The sequence below is a fragment of the Danio aesculapii genome, chromosome 9 (assembly GCF_903798145.1).
Source record: "Danio aesculapii chromosome 9, fDanAes4.1, whole genome shotgun sequence".
Classification (NCBI taxonomy): domain Eukaryota; kingdom Metazoa; phylum Chordata; class Actinopteri; order Cypriniformes; family Danionidae; genus Danio; species Danio aesculapii.
The window spans coordinates 7,692,197-7,714,784 of record NC_079443.1 but is presented as its reverse complement, the minus strand read 5'-3'; the positions used below and the strand labels follow the sequence as shown (position 1 = coordinate 7,714,784).

General features: G+C 35.7%; 1 protein-coding gene across 4 annotated transcripts in view; it reads left to right on the top strand.

The window, feature by feature from the left end:
• Positions 1 to 22,441, top strand: part of igf2bp2a (insulin-like growth factor 2 mRNA binding protein 2a) — a 98,360-nt gene extending 75,919 nt beyond the window's left edge. For 2 of the 4 annotated variants that reach the window (XM_056464717.1, XM_056464715.1), the window contains exons 10-16: positions 522 to 656; positions 3,674 to 3,742; positions 7,749 to 7,865; positions 8,958 to 9,032; positions 9,985 to 10,116; positions 12,119 to 12,232; positions 14,094 to 22,441. In XM_056464717.1, coding sequence (XP_056320692.1) covers positions 522 to 656; positions 3,674 to 3,742; positions 7,749 to 7,865; positions 8,958 to 9,032; positions 9,985 to 10,116; positions 12,119 to 12,232; positions 14,094 to 14,189 — 738 coding nt within the window. In that variant the 3' untranslated portion in view covers positions 14,190 to 22,441. Of the gene's footprint in view, positions 1 to 521; positions 657 to 3,673; positions 3,743 to 7,745; positions 7,866 to 8,957; positions 9,033 to 9,984; positions 10,117 to 12,118; positions 12,233 to 14,093 lie in introns of all 4 variants that reach the window. The other 2 variants (XM_056464716.1, XM_056464714.1) reach the window with 1 other exon arrangement.
• Positions 22,442 to 22,588: the final 147 nt, after the last annotated feature.

The window sequence follows — 22,588 nt, the reverse complement described above, 5'->3', positions numbered from 1 at the left end:
GGTTATAACAACATTTACATACATACTATTACATTCTGTTTACTGTCAAAGGTATTGAAATCTGTTGATTTTGGTTTAAAATAATGTATTAAACAAAGAAACAACAAATATATTGTTGTATAACAGAGGTAGATATAATTTTAGTAGAAAGTGAATATTTCTTAAGCTTATTAAATTAGTTTCCATGGCCAACACATTTTGTTTTGTGTTGTTTCTGTTTTTTAATTTTAGTTAATTTTTTTGTTTTAATGTTTGAAATGGTAAAAAAAAAAATGTTTCACAGCCTGAACTTGTGAAATCCTCAACCAGAAGTTCTCTTTCAAGTCTAAATGGCAAAACAGTCCTAGCTAAAGCTATACACCGGGTGCATAGAGCCACCTAGCGTGACAGAAGCGACATTACAAGATGTTTTTGCACATAAACAGCACTGTGTAGTCTCAAATGAGAGAAAAACATGATAGCCTGAGGTCACGCACTGAGCAGTCATTCATTATCCATGATGTTATTTCTCTGTCTTGTAGCAACAATCCAACCTTATCCCTGGGTTGAGCCTGAGCGCCCTGGGCATCTTTTCAACCGGTCTGTCAGTGTTGCCACCAGCTGCTGGACCCAGAGGCATCCCACCCGTACCCCCAACCGGCTACAACCCTTTTCTAGTGAGTACAAACATCAGTGTGGGCTTTATTATGTAACTACAGCATGTTTGGATGTCGCAGCCCCAGGAATGCATTACATTTAGAAGGGGCAAATACATCTGCTCATACAGGATGATGAAGTGGGGTTTGATCTACTGAATTTTAATGTAAAGGTTACATATTTTGGTTTTTGCAAATATAAATAATGACATGATTAGTTTTGAGTAATTATGTATGATTTGCCTAAACATTTTCAAGTAATTAGACACATTTTCTCTCTCAAGTAATTAGATACAGTATTTTACTCCATTAAGTAACATTTTGTGAAAATGGATCAAACTTAAAACATTTCTTAACAGGTTGTGTTTTTTTTGTATTCATGGTTTGATTTATAAATATTTATACATAAATATACAGTGTTCAGCATAATTGAGTACATCCCATTTTGAAAATGAATATTTGTATCCATCTCTCAGTGAACGTAGGCAATGTATTTTGGTGCATTTGAACAAAACAAATGTATTAAACAGATGTATTTATTAAAGGGCCACGAAAGGCCCCCCTGTTTCTTCACACCTCTAGTTTGGAAAAAGTCAGGAAAGTGGGTGTGTCCAGCTGTGGGTGGTAGTGTCGGGGAGGGAAAGAGGGAAGGTGCATAAAAATTTGCATAAAAATGGGAGTTTCAATTTAGGCACGTGCTGATTTTTACAGAGGCAAAACAAACACATAGACGCAGGGGAGAAAGACAGTGACTGTGTTTACATGGACATAAGTAATCAAATTATTTGCCAAATTATTAAATGGTGGACTTTAACTGCAGTTTGGCACTTTCATTCAGGAACATTTCCTGCATGCCCCAGTGTTTGATACCGCACAGCGAAAAGGAGGGAAAAAAAGCCCTCCTCATTTCTCTGTAACTTAGATGTACTCGGTAGGAAGTGTCAGAAAGCCGCAAGTATGACGTCAGTATGTAATAACCAGTTATGATTATTACTGAACCGATACCGAATTGTCCACATCTGCATCGCCTTGCACCCAAGAAACAATTAATTTTGACATCCCAGTGAATGAATGATTCCTTTCACATTTCTAATAAAAAAATTTCGAGCATTTATTTTCTTGAAATGGCAATTGAACAGAGGTACTTTTCCTGAAACCATTGTTAGTCAACTAAGGTTGCAAGTTTTGTCATTACGAACATAGTTCGTAGGCGCAGTAGGTAGTATTGTCGCCTAACAGCGAGAAGGTCGCTGGATCGATCCTCGGCTGGGTCAGTTGCCGTTTCTGTGTGGAGTTAGCATGTTCTCCCTGCGTTCACGTGGGTTTCCTCTGTGTGCTCCGGTGTCCCCCACAGTCCAAAGACATGCGGTACAGGTGAATTGGGTAGGCTAAAGTGTCTGTAGTGTGTGAGTGTGAGTGAGTGTGTATAAATGTTTTCCAGAGATGGGTTGCGGCTGGAAGAGCATCCACTGCATAAAACGTGTGCTGGATAAGTTGGCGGTTCATTCTGCTTGCGTCGACCCCGGATTAATAAAGGGACTAAGCCGAAAAGAAAATGAATGAATGAATGAATAATTGGATATTTGACACAGCAAACCTGTGGCAAATTTTGAATGCCAAAAGACATTTATTAGTTGAGTAAGACTTTGAAGCATTTTGAATTATTAACATAACATGTTCTCATAAACCACCTTAACGTTGTCAGTAATGTCATACCCATGACATAATAGAAATTGTATAATTGTAAACCACAAAAACAAGCATACACATTTTCAATTAATATGATTGAAAATAAGGGTTATACCAACAAGTATTGCTTTCTCTCCAGCATTTCAAACATGGTATTGTGCTGTCTAAAAGTTAATATGAAAATTTGAAAACATGGCATTGTTTATGTATTATTAAAATTAATGCTCCTTTTTTTTCCAAATTAAAATCAATTGAATTTTTAATTTCAAATATGGAAGACATGTCAGTAATTGTTCATTTAATAAAACTACACTTGTTTTACTCAGACTATCAAACTGAGCATCAGAATGGGGAAGAAAGGTGATTTAAATGACCTTATATGTGGCATGGTTATTGGTGCCAGACGGGCTGGTCAGAGTATTTCAGAAACTGCTGATCTACTGAGATTTTCACGCACAACCATCTCTAGGGTTTACAGAGAATGGTCTGAAAAAGAGAAAATATTGAGTGAGCAGCAGTTCTGTGGGCGCAAATGCCTTCTTGATGCCAGAGGTCAGAGAAGAATGGCCAGACTGGTTTGAGCTGATAGAAAGGCAACAGTAACTCAAATAACCACTCGCTACAACTGAGGTATGCAGATTAAATATGTCTTGATTTCCACTGTGACATTCATATGGTAGGGTCAGAATTTGGCATCAACAACGTGAAAGCATGCATCCATCCTGCCTTGTATCAACGGTTCAGGCTGGTGGTGGTGTAATGGTGTGGGGGATATTTTCTTGGCACACTCTGGGCCCATTAGTACCAATTGAGCATTGTGTCAACGCCACAGCCTACATGAGTACCTTTATGACCACAGTGTACCCATCTTCGGATGGCTACTTCCAGCAGAATACCGCACCTTGTCATAGCTGTGAATCATCTCAGACTTGTTTCTTGAACATGACAATAAGTTCACTGTACTCAAATGGCCTCCACAGTCACCAGATCTCAATCCAATAGAGCACCTTTGGGATGTGGTGGAACGGGAGTGTCACATCATGGATGCGCAGCCATCAAATCTGCAGGACCTTCATGATGCTATTATGTCAATATGGAGTAAAAGCTTTGAGGAATATTTCCAGTACCTTGTTGAATCTATGCCACGAAGGATTAATGCAGTTCTGAAGGCAAAAGGGGGCCAACCCGGTACTAGTAAGGTGTACCTAAAGTGGCCAGTGAGTGTATATGCTTGAACTAATGAGAACTGACTCATAAACTCTTTAAGTGTCTCCTGTTATCTCATTATGTGAATGTGCAAAAAAAAAAAGAGAGTCATTAAGATGATTGCTCTGTCTCATGTGTTGCAGGGTCACTCATCACAGCTGGGTGGTCTGTACGGCGTCCCACCTGCTAGTGGTATCTCTCACCAGCACACAGTGAGTACTGCAGCTACAGCTGATCGGTGGCTATTGTGATCCAGCCACACAAACAGTTTGATGTCAACAAATATTGTTTTTGTAACTGCAGATCAGATGTTGATATCTAGACAATGTGGTGGCCAAAATAATGCTGATAAATACTGGAGAAAAACATAATTTTGTATATGTGAAGCACAGTTTAATAATGGCAAATGCGATGTCCACAAAATGTATCAATTTAAATAAATATCTTATTTTTTGCCAACTCTGATTACATTTCCCCACAAAATATATAAAAACAGAAGTATGCAAGTCAAAGTTCATAATTTTATTAAGGGAAAATATCATAAAAGGCTCTTGGTAGCCCTAAAACTATTAACATGTAAAAGTAGAAAGTACAAACATGTATTTTACTTCCCTTCACTCCAAATCTGTTATATGTTATCAACTTCATAACAAATCTATCAAACAGAATGTAGTTTTAGAAAATAAAAATATAAAAAACAGGCACATTCACTATAAGAAATATGTATAAAACTCATATAATTCATTCATTTTCCTTCAGCTTAGTTCTTTTATTCATCAGTCGCCACAGCGGAATGAACCGCCAACTTATCCAGCATATGTTTTACACAGCAAACGGCCATACACATCCATACACTCTCATTCACTACAGCCAACATGGGGTGAACATGCAAACTCCACACAGAAATGCCAACTGATCAAGCAGGGACTTGAACCAGCGACCTTCTCGCTATGAGGCAAAAATGCTAACCACCAAGCCACCGTGTCACTCCTATGTATAACATTTCAGGTCTAAATAAATGTATTTGAAGTGAAACTAAATATAAAGGTGTTGGGAAAAGAACTACCATACAAATACTTGCATACCTCTGTTATTCAGCTTCTGTTATGTCTGTTATAGTAATAGTTTACCTAAAAAATGAACATTTTGTCATCCGTTTGTTCCAAACTTGAAGTTTCTTTCTTCTGTTGAACATAAAAAGATTTTTAGAGTGATGGAAGCACTTGACTCCCACATTTGTTTTTTCTTTTGCGTTCATCAGAAGAAAGAAACTCATACAGGTTTGCAACCACATGAGGTGAGTAAATGGTGAGAATAAATGTTCTTTTTTAAGTGAACTACCTTTCAAAGTCAGTTGTTAGCTTCAATGTAACTTCAGCGTGATACAACATGTGGTGTCACTTTAATAAATGTCAGGCTTTAAGCTCCACAAGTTAATGGTGTTGACTTGAAATGCTGTAAACTCCTGAATGCAGAAGCTCTCTGACATCTTCAGTCTATTACTGTTGCTGATGTCGTGAGTGTCAACAGTGAGTCATCATTGAGGCATGGGCCCTCAACATTAGTTTGAGTGATGAATGAATTGTTTTTGCCTTCATGCAAACCTTCAGGACTCAACCTCCAGCTGGAGAGGAAGTGAGCAGTGTTTCAGTGGAACTGTGGGTGGTTTGGGGAAACGATGGCTTTGACAACATTTATCTGAAAAAAAAATAAATAAATAAATAGATAAATAGATAATAATCTGTGTGTTTGTGTGTGAGGGAGATGACAAGCACTGTATTTTCTGAATGCAAGTCAATATTTTAATCACACAAAATGTCCACAGGTTTTTTTTTTAATAAAGCTATTTTTATTCTGGTAATTTAGGACTGTTGTTTGTAATTAATGTTGTAATTCCTTTTTTTATTTAGTTTTTTTATTTTGATGAAGAAAAAAGATATGTATGATTTTATTCTGTGGTATTGGTAACTTATTGTATGTTATTTTCTGACTGAAATTATAAAATGTAACAAACATCAGTGACTATGTTTACATGGACATCAGTAATCTAATTTGCCTTAATCTGAGTAAAGGAATAATATGATTAAGGTGTTTATATGAGTTACTTTTTGAATGTTCCTTTCATGATCCCGTTGTAACACATAATTCAATGAACGTCATTTCGTCACCAAGCTATGCACATTTCCTCCAGAGTTTCATGTAATTTCGGGTGTTCCATTTTTAATTTGTTGACTTTAACTGCAGTTTGGCTTTACTTTCACTTTCACTTTCAATTAGGAACATTTCCTGAATGCCCCCTGTGACAATCGAGATATAGGATGAGAGTATAAACTGCTGGAAGAGTGTTGTTTTAATGGAATATGATACCGCATGCTGTATGCTGTAAAACTCTGCATTTCGCGATGCACGTGTCTGTAGTCCTTCACGGACTCTGTAGGTGCACAAAACAATCCGTGTGTGTATATTATATACTGTCACAAAATTCGGCAAAAATCCTACACGACAGTAATAGTTTGATTGCAGTGTTTACATGTCTGTACTGCACTTCAATAATAAAACAAATATAAATATGCAAAATAAATAATACTAATGATAACATTTTACAAAAGCAAGTTGTCGTGAATAAACTAAAAAAAAACCCTGAGATGAAGAAGACATGGAGGCAGTGTTTTTTATATTTATGTAGAAAGTAGTAATATTTGTAATATTTTAATCCTATAATTTATTTTTATTTGTAAAGATATTCTTCATATTTTCAGTTTTCAGCTGGTCAATTGCACAGTCTATTTTAGTTCCTCAAAATAGCAATGCGTCAACAATGCGCCTTAACACACCTCTTTTCTAGACTGGCACACCCAGTGGCGCAAATGGATTTGCTATTTAAAAAACATGGCGAAAAACAGGAAAATTAAGCTTGCGCTGGTCTGAAAATTGCAACATGTCGGGGTAAACACGTCTTACGCCTTATTGCACCGGGTGTATGATAGGACCCTTAATGTTTAGTTTGATTATCAATATAGTCCGATTAAGGTACTCAAAAATTACTGTTTACATGGTAGACTCTTAATTAGATTATTGTCTTAATCGGATTAAAATCTGAGTATTGGTGTCCATGTTAACGTACTCACTGTTACTCTTTTTTTTTTTTCAGAATGAAATTATGAAATGAATAATACATTTCAATTAATAAAATCCCTCAATTCTATTGAATATTTGACGTTTTGAAATTGTGCAAAAAAGTGTTAACTCAAAAATCTAACGGGAGATGGAAATGCGTTTTCCTAATCAACTCTGACATAGTGACACCCCCACATGACTAATCAGCTGTCTCCATGATGCTGGCCTTGTTTACTGTTGGTTACTAGGTGACCAATTCTACAGTGAGCTGCTCTAATGACTTCATGGAAATGCACTAAATTCTTTATTGTTTTTGCAAACTTTGAAAAGATTTGGCTAAAGTGGCTAATGTGAAATTATCGTTTGTTTGTTTTCACTTTATGAACTTTAAATAAATAGTATTTTACTGTTTCCCCCACAGTCCAATGACATGCGGTACAGGTGAATTGGGTAGGCTAAATTGTCCATAGTGTATGAGTGTGTATGGACGTTTCCCAGAGATGGGTTGCAGCTGGAAGGGCATCCACTGCGTATAACATGTGCTGGATAAGTTGGCGGTTCATTCCGCTGTGGCGACCCTGGATTAATAAAGGGACTAAGCCGAAAAGGAAATGAATGAATGAGCATAAATGTGGGTAGCCTGATTGCCTCACAGCAAGAAGGTCGCTGGTTTGAGCCCTGGCTGAGTCAGTTGCCATTTTTGTGGAGTCTGCATGTTCTCCCTGTGTTTGTGTGGGTTTTCTCCGGGCACTCCGGTTTCCCCCACACGTCCAAAGACATGTGGTTTAAGTAAATTGAATTAGCTAAATTGGCCGTAGGTACTATATGTGTGTGAGAGTGTGTATGGGTGTTTCCCAGTGATGAGTTATGGCTGGAAGGGCATTTGCTACATAAAACATGTGCTAGATAAGTTGGCGGTTCATTCCGCTGTTGCGACCCCACATTAATTAAGGGACTAAGCTGAAAAGAAAATGATTGAATGAATATTTCATATTACTTTACTGTGAATCTGCCTGACATGCTTGAGTTTGTTCCTGATTTACAGCATCGGACTGAATATGATATCATTTTTAACATATTTTTCTGGCCTCTCCACAGCAGGCTCCTGAACAGGAGGTGGTCTACCTCTTTATTCCAACTCAGGCTGTTGGTGCTATTATTGGCAAGAAGGGCCAACATATTAAACAACTGGCGCGATTTGCAGGAGCCTCTATTAAGGTAGGAGTTCCTGCCTGCAAAAATGCCACTGCTGTCATGTCTAATCTGCAAAATGAAGGTTCCTTGTGTGCTTTTCCTATGTGAAGCACAATTATTCATTTAGTTAAGCTGAGATCATGACTTGAATGTGACCATATCATGCTCAGATTTAGCCATGGTTTAGCAGTCATCCATAAAGCCTTCAGTTTCAAAAGTTCATTTAAGACTGTGAGTATTACACCGCCATTCACTTTGAGATTGAAGTTTGAGATCTGTACGTTTTTTTGGACAGAAATTTTTTTTAAATTTATTTCTCACATAAACTCCATGTGTTTGTAATTCCCTCCTGTGAAGCCAACATTTAAATTTTGGTGTGCTACTCTAGTCTTCAAAAATGAAAGATTGTAAAATATATGAACATGGGACCAGTTATAAGTGTCATTTTTTATCGAGATTTATACATCATCTGAAATCTGAATAAATTAGCCTTCCACTGATGTGTGGTTTGTAAGGGTTGGGCAATATCTGGCTGAGATGCATCTACTTGAAAATCTGGAAACTGAGGGTTAAAAAAATCACCTTTAAATGTCCAAATTAAGCTCTTGCAATGCATATTACTAGTCAAAAATGTACTTTTTATATATTTACTGTTTGAAATTTTCAAATAAAATCTTCATGAACATGATTTTTACTTAATTGTTGGCATAAAAATCTATAATTTTGACTCATGCTTTGTATTTTTGACCATTAGCAAAAATAATCCTGTGCAAGACAAGACGGTTTTGTACTCCAGAGTCACGCATCATTGCATTGGTTTTGATTGAGCACAGAGCCCTCTTGTGGCTGTGTGAAGTAACTTCAAGAGAAAAAGCTGTTATGAATCTTGTCCCGATTCAATTTGCTTCTGATTCATTTACATTTGATTTTAAATATTGGTTTGATTTTAGATTTTTTTTTAAAATTAAATTTAGTGTATATAGATTTATAGATGTTTCTAAAAATGTACAACATACCACAGTGCACACTTCATATGTAGCTCTAAAAATGAAAGGAATATTCTTTAAAGAACATACCTTTTTCTCAAAATGATATTTTGCTTTTGATCGTGTTCAGATCGCTCCTGCAGAGAGTCCTGATGTCACTCAGAGGATGGTCATCATCACTGGCCCACCAGAAGCTCAGTTTAAGGTAAAGGAACTTTGAGAAAACCCTGCTAGAAGATCTGAGAACATTCCCAGTTAGCCGACAAGTCGTATTTTGCACTAAAGAATCAAAGTAATGAGCACATGCTCTTGTAGTAATATTAATAGAATGTTTATTCAGACTTGCAGCATCTGAGATTCATTAATGTTCTTAAAATATTAGCGCAAAGATGTTATTCGACATGTTTAATAAAGCGTTCTGGAATGTTGTTATTCATTTAACATAGTTTAAATGTTACTTGATTCAGATTGTTTAGGAATCAGTGACACAGAATGCGTCTCTGCATCTAAAAATGTGAGACGCAGTGCTAAGGAATGCTTTTAAAAAAAGTGGAACATAGATTGTGAGGGTATATCTGGACACAGCCACTTAGTGCCTGTAAACAGAAGCTCCCAACACTTGCCTTACCTTTAAGTTTTTCTGATTGGTCCACTGCTTTGGAACTGACATTGATGAGTGGTGCTGCTTGTAAAAGTAGATTTTTTTTTTTACTTGACGCTGTATCTCAATGTGGCCATCAAGCATGTGTTTACATAGAATACCAATGGGAAAATTGAAATAATGTGTCATAACAAAATGGGAATATTTAGTAAAATTAAATATATATATATATATATAAAACTAGCAAAATATTTTGAAAGATTATGATATTTGATGAAATATTTTCAAAAGAGGGCAAATTATTATTTTTTTTTCACAAAATAATGAAGTGCACAGATACATTGTTTATAACAAGCACTACTACTGTATATACAAATAAAAATAAGAAGAGTCAATTTAAATTTCACATTGATTTTAAATTCAATTTGAGTGAAATGGAATGAATGGAATGGGTTTTTCCCCCCATGACATGTTTTAATTGAATAGAGTGTAAGTGAAGAGAAATGTAAAGGTATTGTACCCTGTCATGAAGATTGCCTCTGATTCTGTGTTTCAGGCCCAGGGCAGGATATTTGGAAAACTGAAAGAAGAGAATTTCTTTACTGCAAAAGAGGAAGTGAAGCTGGAGACGCATATAAAAGTGCCATCTTCAGCGGCTGGGAGGGTTATAGGGAAAGGAGGGAAAACGGTGAGAATCTGCTGGATTATAGAAGTAGAAACAACTAGTGAAGTGCCAACATAGTAGAATAATTACTCTGGGAAAAAAGAGATAGTTCACTCAAAATTCTATCATTTACTCACCCTTCACTTGCCACAAAATTTTATGAATTTTATTTTCTGTTGAACACAAACTAAGTACTTTTGAAAAATGTTGATAAACTGGTAACTATTGACTTCCATGGTATTTGTTTTTCCTACTATAGAAGTTAGTGATAATCGGTTTCTTACCCTCTTCTTACCCTCTTTCTTACCTGAGGGTGAGTAAACAGTTCACCAAAAAATTTACATGTACTCACTATGTCTTTAAGGCAATAATTATATGGACAAGCTGAAAACATTTAGACTTTGTTTACATCTGTATTTACTGCATCATCCATCTAACACAGCAATTAATCTAAACACTAAATGTTCATAGCCATGTTCATAACCAGGGGTGAACATACAATAGGGTATATTTATTTATTCATTAATGTTTTCATTCTATAGATAGATTTAGAATTAGGTTTAGTTTCTAATGTCAGACCTACTATAGGTTTTATATATATATTAATACAGTAAACAAATAGTTTAGAGCTTTTCAAACAAGATGTAGTGTAGCACATCCAGCGCAACTGTTTTCTCATTACATTGTCAATATTCCTTCATTATGCACCATTATGAATCTAGTCAAATGTGTTTGCAACAGTAAATAATTATTCTGAGAATTCATAAAGCATTCATAAAATGGCTTTCTCAAAAACAATGAATACTTCATTGTTAAATAACGGAAACATCATTAATTAATCTACGTTAATGTGGTGTGAAGAGTTCCTTAGAGCTCACACATGCCTCCTGAACAAATTATGGAAATGCTGTTATTGATTTTGATAATATTTGTTTTAATGTATGCAGGGTTTCTACAAGGTCTTAACTATATTTTAGGCCTTAAAAAGTCTAAAATTCACAGAAGTATTCTCTTGTAAGTCTTAAATAATTTCAAATGCGTCTTAATTTTTTGGATCTCCATGTATTGCTACACAATTGGGCCGACACACATTCATTCACCAACAACACATCTCAATAAAACTTTTAACCAAACTTCTGGACAGACTGTTGTTCATACATTTAGTTTATTATAGTTAAAAAAATATATATATGTTGAAAAAAAGCATGTATATAACTAGGGTTTGTTTGTTTTTATGCATTATTTGAAATTAGCGGCTAGGAACTTATGTTGATGAGGCAAGTACAAATATTTTCCATTGGACCAAGTAGGACATTAGAGAAAAAGCTTAGCGTTTTAGTATTGTATAAGTCTGAAATTTAATTCCCAATGGTCTTATAATGGTCTTAAAAAGTCTTAAATTTGGCTTGGTGAATACAACAGAAACCCTGTGTATGTACCTCATTCATTTTTCCATATTTTGGTCAGCAAGTTCATTTAAGGGCTAAAATATCTGTGAAAGGATTGACAGAACTTTAATATGGCTTTCTAGTCTGTGAAAGCTTTTAAGGCGTTTAAAAGTCAAAAAACAACAACTAAAATGTATTATGCTTGAAGGCTTAGTATTATATTATTGTTTTAAAGTAAAGTGCTTAATCAAAATGTTCTTATACATCTATTTTTGGTCTATTAAATCTTTTTAAAAGGGTTTTAAAGGTGGAAAAATGATAAAACATGAAGTTTGTTTATGCTAAATAACTGTAATTCTAAGGCTTTGAAGAGGGCAGGCTGATCCAAATCAATGTGACCTGTTTCAGTCAGGGTTATTATGTGTTTTTTAGAACGGTATGTTTTGTTTCTAGAAAGAGCTTGTTTTTGGATCATTTGTAGAGTTGTTGCTTGGTGTTGACGCAGGTCATGTACAGATGAGCAGCTACAAATGTGCTGTTTGTTCTTGTGCGAGTCTGCATTTGCACATTTTGACCCAGTTGACATTATGAATGCCAGGTACTGATGTGTTCATCTTGTTTCTCTGAACATCTTTCAGGTGAACGAGCTGCAGAACTTAACCAGTGCGGAGGTCATAGTGCCACGGGACCAAACCCCAGACGAGAACGATGAAGTGTTTGTCAAAATCAGTGGACATTTCTTTGCCAGCCAGGTAAACTATACATGACACACTGCTACAGATCCTTATTCTAAAGCCATGTAACTCAGGGTCCCAAACCAGTGCAAAAAAGCATTTTATATACAGGATGATTCAAAAAGAATACCACAACTTTGAAAATCTGTATTTAATCAAAGAAACGTGATGGAACCTTGCGTAATTAATCAATATGAAGAGTACTTAAAGTTTTTTCAATAGAAAACAAGTTCATAGATGTTCAATATGACCCCCTTCAGACGCTCGAGTGACATCAACCCCAAAAGTTGTGGTATTCTTTTTGAATCACACTGTATGTTAGTATGTGGTTTTGTCCTAACTATTCGTAATTAATTATACCTGTAGGAGAGACACTCTTTGCTTTCTATATGCACCATACACCTTCTTATAAACATTCTATTACAAGGATTAAATAATAATAATAATACTGAGTGGTACAGTATGGTAAAGTACAGTACACTTCGCATTTATGTCCATTTCCACTGTGAAAGGTACCAAAATAGAAAACTAGATCATACCACTTTTTTTTACCTAGCACAACAGTACATTATCAAAAGGGCGGAGTTAGACTTGGCGTACAGAGAGTTGTCACCTGCAATTTTTAACAAGCAACATAGGCTCATTCTAAAAACGTAGCCCTATGTACATTTCTGGAGATCGCAAATTACGTAGCCTGAAGTACATATGGCTGCATTTTGCCTTTAAAGCGAACGCTACGGGGCAGTATGATGCCGCTCTTTTCGCACTTACCAGCTGACCGCTTACCTCCATTTGGGCGGCTTTCCCGCTGTTACCAGTTTGACCATTAGCTCGCCATATACGCCGGCAGACTTGAGACGCAGAAAGGAGTCAACCACGACGACGGGGTTTGAGTCCGGCAAAGAATGGTTCTAGAAAGCGGGTAATACAAAAACAGAAGCCAAAAAAAAAAAAAGTAAATAACAGGGTAAGAATGTGGTAAAATCTAATAAATGTGGTAAAAATCTGGCGAGGGATTTTCTTTTTCTGGATTACATTTTTTAAAACTGTCAGGTGGGTTCAAGGAAGTGGGTGGGTGGGTCAGTATGTGTTTTTGAAAACACTATTGGTTGGGTTTAGGGAAGAAGGAGGGTGGGTTAGTGGATTGGTCAGTCATTCAATCAGTCGACAGATATTTGAGATCTTAAAAAGCGTACACAGCAACCTCTTTTGGATTCCCAAAAACAAAAACAGCAAAAAAAAACGTAGCTCCTGGGACGTATTCTCCAGAAATGTAAATAGCGGTACATTTTTAGAATGAGCCTGGGTTGGTAACAAGACAAGGGAACCTGACACATTTTTAAATACACATCCAAAACACAACACTGTAATAATACATTGATGGCACAAGTAAAGAACTATAGTCAAAGCTTGTCACATTCTTGTGACCAACAGCCAGACGCCAAGAAGCAAAAACAAATCTGCAGTGTGTCCTCCATTGTTGTTTACTGGACTGTTCACATGTCATATCTAAACGTGTGGAATGCGCGAGGTACACCACCTCCTCTAAATAAACGCATGGCTACTTTTGAAATAATGTTTGTGAAGGTTGATCGCACCTTTCTGCCATACACCATGCTAATCAAGCAAGGGTACTATTGGCAGTGGAATCGCAAGCCTGAACAGAATGCCATAACCCAAACCATACTGTACCTAACCATACCAATTAGTAGAAAATAGGCAATACTGTGAAACGCAGTGTGAAAATACAATTGTGTGAAAATACAATCATTGGTCAATGGCAAGACATGAAATCAAAATGTCTTCATACACTCTTATGTTGATTACAAAGCATAATCTGACATTTACCACAACAAACATGTTTCATCTGGTCCTGCAGACTGCACAGAGGAAAATCAGGGAGATCATCCAGCAGGTGAAACAACAGGAGCAGAAGCACCAGCAAGGCGCCCCCACAACACCACGCTCCAAGTGACCATCAGGGCAGCCCCAGCGGGCACCTGCCAATGAATGTAGCCCTCCCAACTGGAACGAGACCAGACTGGGCGCAGGGGACCGGCCGGGCAGACCAGCAGCCGTGGGATCAAAACCAAAGAACTTCTTTCTAGGGGAGATGAAGGAGCCACAGGCCGAAGGGCTCTGAATGCACTGCCAGCTCGGGGAGGGAGGGAGGGACGGGGAGAGGAAACGTCAGGAAGACAATTGTTCAAAAACAACCCTGAGTATGAGAAGAACAGGTAATAGGGGACAGGGGGAAATCACGCTCGCCCCATTTAACAATTTTCTTTATAACCTCCTTTAATTTAGGCTTAATCTAGGGTTAACACAGATAAGAAGCTCCATTAACACATGTACACTGATGCATTTTGACTGAGTTGTGTTGCTGTTTTCTTGGGTAGGTAAAGTGGGTGTGCACTAGCAGATGGTAACCGATGTTAGTTTTTTCAGATTGCGATTTCAATGATCCTCGGCAGTATTCAATACACTAGAACAAAATACTGTTTTACGAAGCGGGATTTCGAGTCTTGTTTTGCACAAGCCACCGAGCGTGTAGTGCACATATTTTCAATTTTCTTTTGACGATGGGACGTGAACGTTGAAAAATGTAAATGACAGAACGTTTTCTCAAATCTTAGTCTGCATTTCGGCATACATCCAGCACCACAGATTTTTGTTACTTAAGCTTGTGCGCGTCATTGGATGCCGTTGAAATATTTCTAACCTTCGTTTTTTCTTACTTTCGTTTTTTCTTTCGCTTTAATCGTTTGTACTTCTATTCAGCTCTTACACTCCCTTTTCATTTTCTACACCAGTGTTTTTTTGCAGTTGGTAAGTTTTACCTCGGCTATGTTATCATGGCAAAAGTCATTGCGAGACGGGCTTGATATGTAGTCATTTTAAATTCAAAAATCTTCACCCCCTTGTTTGTTTTAGGGGGTATAAAAACAATGTAAAGCAAAGCAAGCACCAGCGTCTGAAAGACAGCGCACCTTTACTGGCTTGGGCAGAAGCGAAATGGAATGTGCACCAAGAACTCTGCCTTAATCTATGCTGAAAAGACCGCCGACTCAAAATGTGATTGGAGAGTCAGGTTGATGTAGGATGAGGAGGCACCTGTGGTACACACATGACCGTGTTTGGCTTTAAATCTCTTTGTCAGGGAGCTTTCTAAATGGCATGACAGCTGTGAATGTACAATAAGCAGCCTTTTAGAAAGCGTGCCACCCTGTCATGTTTAGTGAGCTGGTCGGTCAGCGAGATGGTATTGTTTTATTCCTTTGTGGAGAAACTGAGCAACTTCTTCACCAGGACGTGCAGGCAAGGATGTCCCTTTGTGCTTTATTTTTATTTTTTTCTTCTTATTGACCATGGAAGCTTGTGGCCTTAAACGTCACCGGTCTATGACATCACAGACAGCTCCCTCGCCCAACGAGAGCTAAGCCTCATCTTCCAGACATAAGGTTTATGCCAATACACACAGCTTCCATTTGTGTGTATGCGTGTCTGTATATACATATATATATAAAGAGAGAGAAATATTTATAAATCTATTTTTTGTTTCCTATTTTGTGACGAGAGCTAATAAAAGACAAACAACTCTCTTTTTTTTTTTTTTGGAACACTGCCATGTTTCTCTGAAGGGAAGTGTTTATTTTCTTGGAAGTAGACTATGAATATTGGTAGTATACTAACAGTAAGAAAAGTAATGAATCGCCGCAACACTTTGATCAGAATGCGATCGGTGCGCATGTCAGTATTGTGATCTACCTCAGGCGTCAGGGTACCTCAGTCCAATCCTTATTTCCCTTTTGCTCCACCCCACATTTTGTATACCTTGTAAACTGAAAGTTTTAAACAGTTTCTTTGAAATGCTGATTATAATAATAATAATAAAAAATCGAAAACGTTAAGAAACGGATCAAAGAGGAATGGATCTTAAAGCTTTTTAAACTTTATGTGAAGTTGCTGGGTTCTTTAATCTCATCATTTGTAAAATATGTTAAGGGCTTATTCACACAGAATGCGTCTTTGTGTCTAAAAATGCAAGATGTGGCGCTCAGGAATGGTTTTTATAAAAACGCAGTGTAGAGTATGAGGGTATCTGGACACAGCTATTGAGCGCCTGTAAGCAGAAACTTGCAACACTTGCCCCTCCCCCAAGTTATTCTGATTGGTCTTTGGAACTGATACCAATGGGCACTTTGTGAATAAGTAGAATTTTTTTTTTACTTGACAGCATCTAAAAAAGCAGCACATGTGTACAGCTTCTAAAGATACAAACATTCAATTTCATCAAGTGTGTTTACTGAAAAATAATGCAAAAGTAGCGCATTGGAATGGGAAAAATGCTTTCTGTGTGAATAGACCCTAAGACCTGTTCATACCAAGGGTAATGTAAAAAATTGTAAATAAATAAGAAACTATAATGCTAACTGCACAGAGAAGCTGTATTATTGAAATCACTTTCTGGGGTGTTTCTTAAAACCATTGGTAGCCAACTATGGTCAGTTCAGTGATTTTTGTAATTTCCAAAACCATAGTTCCAGCAACTATGTAAGTTAAACTACAGCTCTCGGCCTGTGGTGAAAGTATAGTTTCATTGTAAAGAATTAATAATAAAACAAAAAAAATTAAGGAAAAAAATAACGAAGCAGTCCTAAGATTACAGCAATAGTTCAAACATCAACACAATTCACATTTACAAAATTTAATTTGTAAGTTTAAAACACAATAAAAAAATGCACAAATCAAATTCGTGAATCCAAAACGCAATTAAAAAATTCACGAATCCAATTTGAAAATTCAAAATACGAATCAAAAATGCACAAATCAAATTCGTAGATTCAAAACACGATTCAAAAATGCACAAATCCAATTCAAAGATTTAAAACACGATTCAAAAATGCACAAATCAAATTCGTAGATTCAAAACACGATTCAAAAATGCACAAATCCAATTCAAAGATTCAAAACACAATTAAAAAATGCACAAATCCAATTCGTAAATTCAAAACACGATTCAAAACTGCACAAATCCAATTCGTAGATTCAAAACATGATTCAAAAAAGCACAAATCCAATTTGAAGATTTAAAACAATTAAAAAAATGCACAAATCCAATTCGTAAATTCAAAACACGATTCAAAACTGCACAAATCCAATTCGTAGATTCAAAACATGATTCAAAAATGCACAAATCCAATTCGTAAATTTAGAACACGATTCAAAACTGCCCAAATCCAATTCATAGATTCAATACACGATTCAAAAATGCACAAATCAAATTCGTAGGTTCAAAACACAATTAAAAAATGCACAAATCCAATTCGTCAATTCAAAACACGATTCAAAACTGCACAAATCCAATTCGTAGATTCAAAACATGATTCAAAAATGACCAAATCCAATTCGTAAATTTAGAACACGATTCAAAACTGCCCAAATCCAATTTGTAGATTCAAAACACGATTCAAAAATGACCAAATCCAATTCGTAGATTCAAAACACGATTCAAAAATGCACAAATCCAATTCATAGATTCAATACGCGATTCAAAAATGCACAAATCAAATTCGTAGGTTCAAAACACAATTAAAAAATGCACAAATCCAATTCGTCAATTCAAAACACGATTCAAAACTGCACAAATCAAATTCGTAGATTCAAAACAATTAAAAAATGCACAAATCCAATTCGTAAATTCAAAACACGATTCAAAACTGCACAAATCCAATTCGTAGATTCAAAACATGATTCAAAAAAGCACAAATCCAATTTGAAGATTTAAAACAATTTAAAAAATGCACAAATCCAATTCGTCAATTCAAAACACGATTCAAAACTGCACAAATCAAATTCGTAGATTCAAAACAATTAAAAAATGCACAAATCCAATTCGTAAATTCAAAACACGATTCAAAACTGCACAAATCCAATTCGTAGATTCAAAACATGATTCAAAAATGCACAAATCCAATTCGTAAATTTAGGACACGATTCAAAACTGCCCAAATCCAATTTGTAGATTCAAAACACGATTCAAAAATGACCAAATCCAATTCGTAGATTCAAAACACGATTCAAAAATGACCAAATCCAATTCGTAGATTCAAAACACGATTCAAAAATGCACAAATCAAATTCGTAGGTTCAAAACACAATTAAAAAATGCACAAATCCAATTCGTCAATTCAAAACACGATTCAAAACTGCACAAATCCAATTCGTAGATTCAAAACACGATTCAAAAATGCACAAATCCAATTTGAAGATTTAAAACACAATTAAAAAATGCACAAATCCAATTCGTAAATTCAAAACACGATTCAAAACTGCACAAATCCAATTCGTAGATTCAAAATATGATTCAAAAATGCACAAATATAATTCGTAAATTTAGAACACAATTCAAAAATGGCCAAATCCAATTTGTAGATTCAAAACACGATTCAAAAATGACCAAATCCAATTCGTAGATTCAAAACGCGATTCAAAAATGGCCAAATCCAATTCGTAGATTCAAAACACTATTCAAAAATGCACAAATCCAATTCATAGATTCAATACACGATTCAAAAATGCACAAATCAAATTCGTAGGTTCAAAACACAATTAAAAAATGCACAAATCCAATTCGTCAATTCAAAACACGATTCAAAACTGCACAAATCCAATTCGTAGATTCAAAACACGATTCAAAAATGCACAAATCCAATTTGAAGATTTAAAACACAATTAAAAAATGCACAAATCCAATTCGTAAATTCAAAACACGATTCAAAACTGCACAAATCCAATTCGTAGATTCAAAATATGATTAAAAAATGCACAAATATAATTCGTAAATTTAGAACACAATTCAAAAATGGCCAAATCCAATTTGTAGATTCAAAACACGATTAAAAAATGACCAAATCCAATTCGTAGATTCAAACCACTATTAAAAACTGCACAAATCAAATTCGTAGATTCAAAACACGATTCAAAAATGCACAAATCCAATTTGAAGATTTAAAACACAATTAAAAAATGCACAAATCCAATTCGTAAATTCAAAACACGATTCAAAACTGCACAAATCCAATTCGTAGATTCAAAATATGATTCAAAAATGCACAAATATAATTCGTAAATTTAGAACACAATTCAAAAATGGCCAAATCCAATTTGTAGATTCAAAACACGATTCAAAAATGACCAAATCCAATTCGTAGATTCAAAACGCGATTCAAAAATGGCCAAATCCAATTCGTAGATTCAAAACACTATTCAAAAATGCACAAATCCAATTCATAGATTCAATACACGATTCAAAAATGCACAAATCAAATTCGTAGGTTCAAAACACAATTAAAAAATGCACAAATCCAATTCGTCAATTCAAAACACGATTCAAAACTGCACAAATCCAATTCGTAGATTCAAAACACGATTCAAAAATGCACAAATCCAATTTGAAGATTTAAAACACAATTAAAAAATGCACAAATCCAATTCGTAAATTCAAAACACGATTCAAAACTGCACAAATCCAATTCGTAGATTCAAAATATGATTAAAAAATGCACAAATATAATTCGTAAATTTAGAACACAATTCAAAAATGGCCAAATCCAATTTGTAGATTCAAAACACGATTAAAAAATGACCAAATCCAATTCGTAGATTCAAAACACTATTAAAAACTGCACAAATCAAATTCGTAGATTCAAATCACGATTCAAAAATGCACAAATCAAATTCGTAGATTCAAAACACAATAAAAAATGCACAAATCCAATTCGTAGATTGAAAACACAATAAAAAATGCACAAATCCAATTCGTAGATTGAAAACACAATAAAAAATGCACAAATCCAATTCGTAGATTGAAAACACAATAAAAAATGCACAAATCCAATTCATTTGCCGAAAATATTTATGATTTTTGTGTTGTATTTATGAATTTTGTTTTGAATTGACAAATTGGATATTGTAAACGTGAATTGTGTTGTGCAGGTATGAATTTTATTTTGTAAATAAAGTATTATTTTTGAGACTGATCTGGCTCCATAGTATAAAAGTTACATTATTGTTTAGAAGTCAATCCCAGAATTTATTTGTATTTTTTTAACAGTAGTCACTCTTTAAGCTTGAATTTTTAAAGAGGTGGGTCACGTTATTGTTATGATACTTGGTGTGAACAGGCCTTAAAGAGACAGTTCAACCAAATGTTTCAATTTGCTCTAATTTTCTCACCCTCATGGCTTGGAAGCCTTTTTCTTCAATAGAGCATAGGTTTTAGCTGAATCTATGGTCCTTGGTAATTTATAAAATAGGAGTCAATGGGTACCTACATTTTAAGGGTAAAAAACATACAGGTAAAACAAAATGAACACCCATGGCACATACTGTACATTGAAGTCTTATGAAGGGAAACAATCAAAACGTTCTTTAAAGTTCTACTGAAGAAAAAGCTGGCCAGAGGGTAAATAAATTAACAGCAAATTTTAATTTTTGAGTGAATTATCCCTTAAATTTGAGGACTACTTACCCAAAAGGGGTTCTGAATGTGGATACTTTATACTGTTGTCTAGATCAATTCAATTTTATTATAAAAAGACTATGAATATTATCCAGGAGCAGTTATGTCGTCTGAATCGTAAAGCAGTTTTCTCTTTACATTTTATAAAAATGAGTCTAAATTCAGGAATATTACAGTACACTCAGACCAAATTTTGTAATTGAGATTGTTTTTTTTTAAACAAGGCCTTTCACAAATCAAACCTGGGATAATATATATATTAAAAAAAAACATTTCTTAATGTAATATTTGACTGTGTCTGGTAAAAGTGTTCATCATAATCGCACGAAAATCACAAACGCAGGTATTTTTGGCGCCTCAGATCTGCTCTGACTCCAGTGGATCTGTCGCCGGTTACTGTTCATACGTGTTACCTCTCAAAATCGGGATGGAAGACAATAGACGGTCAATATGTCAGGTCCAGGTGTGTGTGTGTACTCGCAATGCTGGTTTGCTTTCATACAGTAATTCACATGAACTGTCCGTGGACTGAACTGCAAGCTGTTCCACTTCTAGTTCTATCATTTAACCGTTTTCGGTAGAAGTGTGTTTCTGTAGACCTGTGTAAATTGTATAATTATTACTTTTTTTACCTCCTGAAGCAACTCGTACGAACTTATCCTCAAAGAGTAGCACAGATATCAGGTGCAGAAGGTGTTTCTGTTAGTAAAAGGCTTCTTCTAGATCAAGTTTCTAACGAACTTTAACTCAAGAAGCTGGTCCCTTACGGTTCTTGACTCTGTGTAGCCAGACGAGGCTGCTATGTCTCATTGAATAATAGACTTTCTGCTTAATCTCAGGTGTTTGCTCATTGATGGAGTTCAGGTTGTGTAGCAGTTTGATAACTCAGATCACTTTTAGCTGTTATTGTAACTGTAACACGCCACGCTGTTGATAGACACCTAACGTTCTACAGTGGTTTTCTTAAGAGTTTGTATTTCAGAGCTTTGTCAGGTGTGCATCAGTATTTAACTTACGGAAGCATTAGTCGATACATGCATTAACTAACATCACACTGTTATATCGTCTCTGTAGTCTGGGAATTAAATTCTCGCTATCCATTATGATATCCTGTAACATAATGCTAGAGAGAACTGAGGCCTTTGCATTAACTTTAGGCCAAACGTCATAGCTAATATAAGCCGAACGAATCAGGTCAGTTTAGGGTAGCTGTTGTTTGTAGTGTTGGCATGAAATCTCATCGTGGTCTGCTTTGGGCCCTAAAGCTTTTAGGGTAAGTGGAAACTTAAAAGTAGGTGCTGTTCTATGTTTTTTTATTCTAGAATAGACCGCAGACACAGCTATAGATGCACAAAGTGTTTAACTCGGGATGAGAGCAGGAAATCAGAGCAATGCATGAGAAATCAACGCAAATCTTAGGCTGTGAAAACTTATTCGCGCCTTTTCCACGGCAGATTCATTCCTACGCAGCTCTCTAGCTTCTCGCATTAGTTCATTTGGAGCGATGTGAATCCGATACTGGGCTTGCTGCACTGCCTGCCGTGTCCCCTCAGCTGGATAGTGGGTAGTCGAATTGGGGGAGGGGACTGAGAGCTGATCTTTTTTTTTTTTTTTGCTAACCATGTTGTTTTGAAATGTAGGTGAACTGATGTACTGCTGATCAACATGGATTTGAGCAATAAAAATTCTTTATAAAAATCTTGTTCAAAGCTCCTCTTTCTTTTTCTACCCTTAGAGCGCCACTGTTTTGAGTTAAGCTTCAGTTGTGTAAAGTAAATTACTGTAATTGTGAGTGGTTTTTCTTAGAAATTGTACTTTATGAAGTTGTTTACTCCACTATTTCCCTTAGA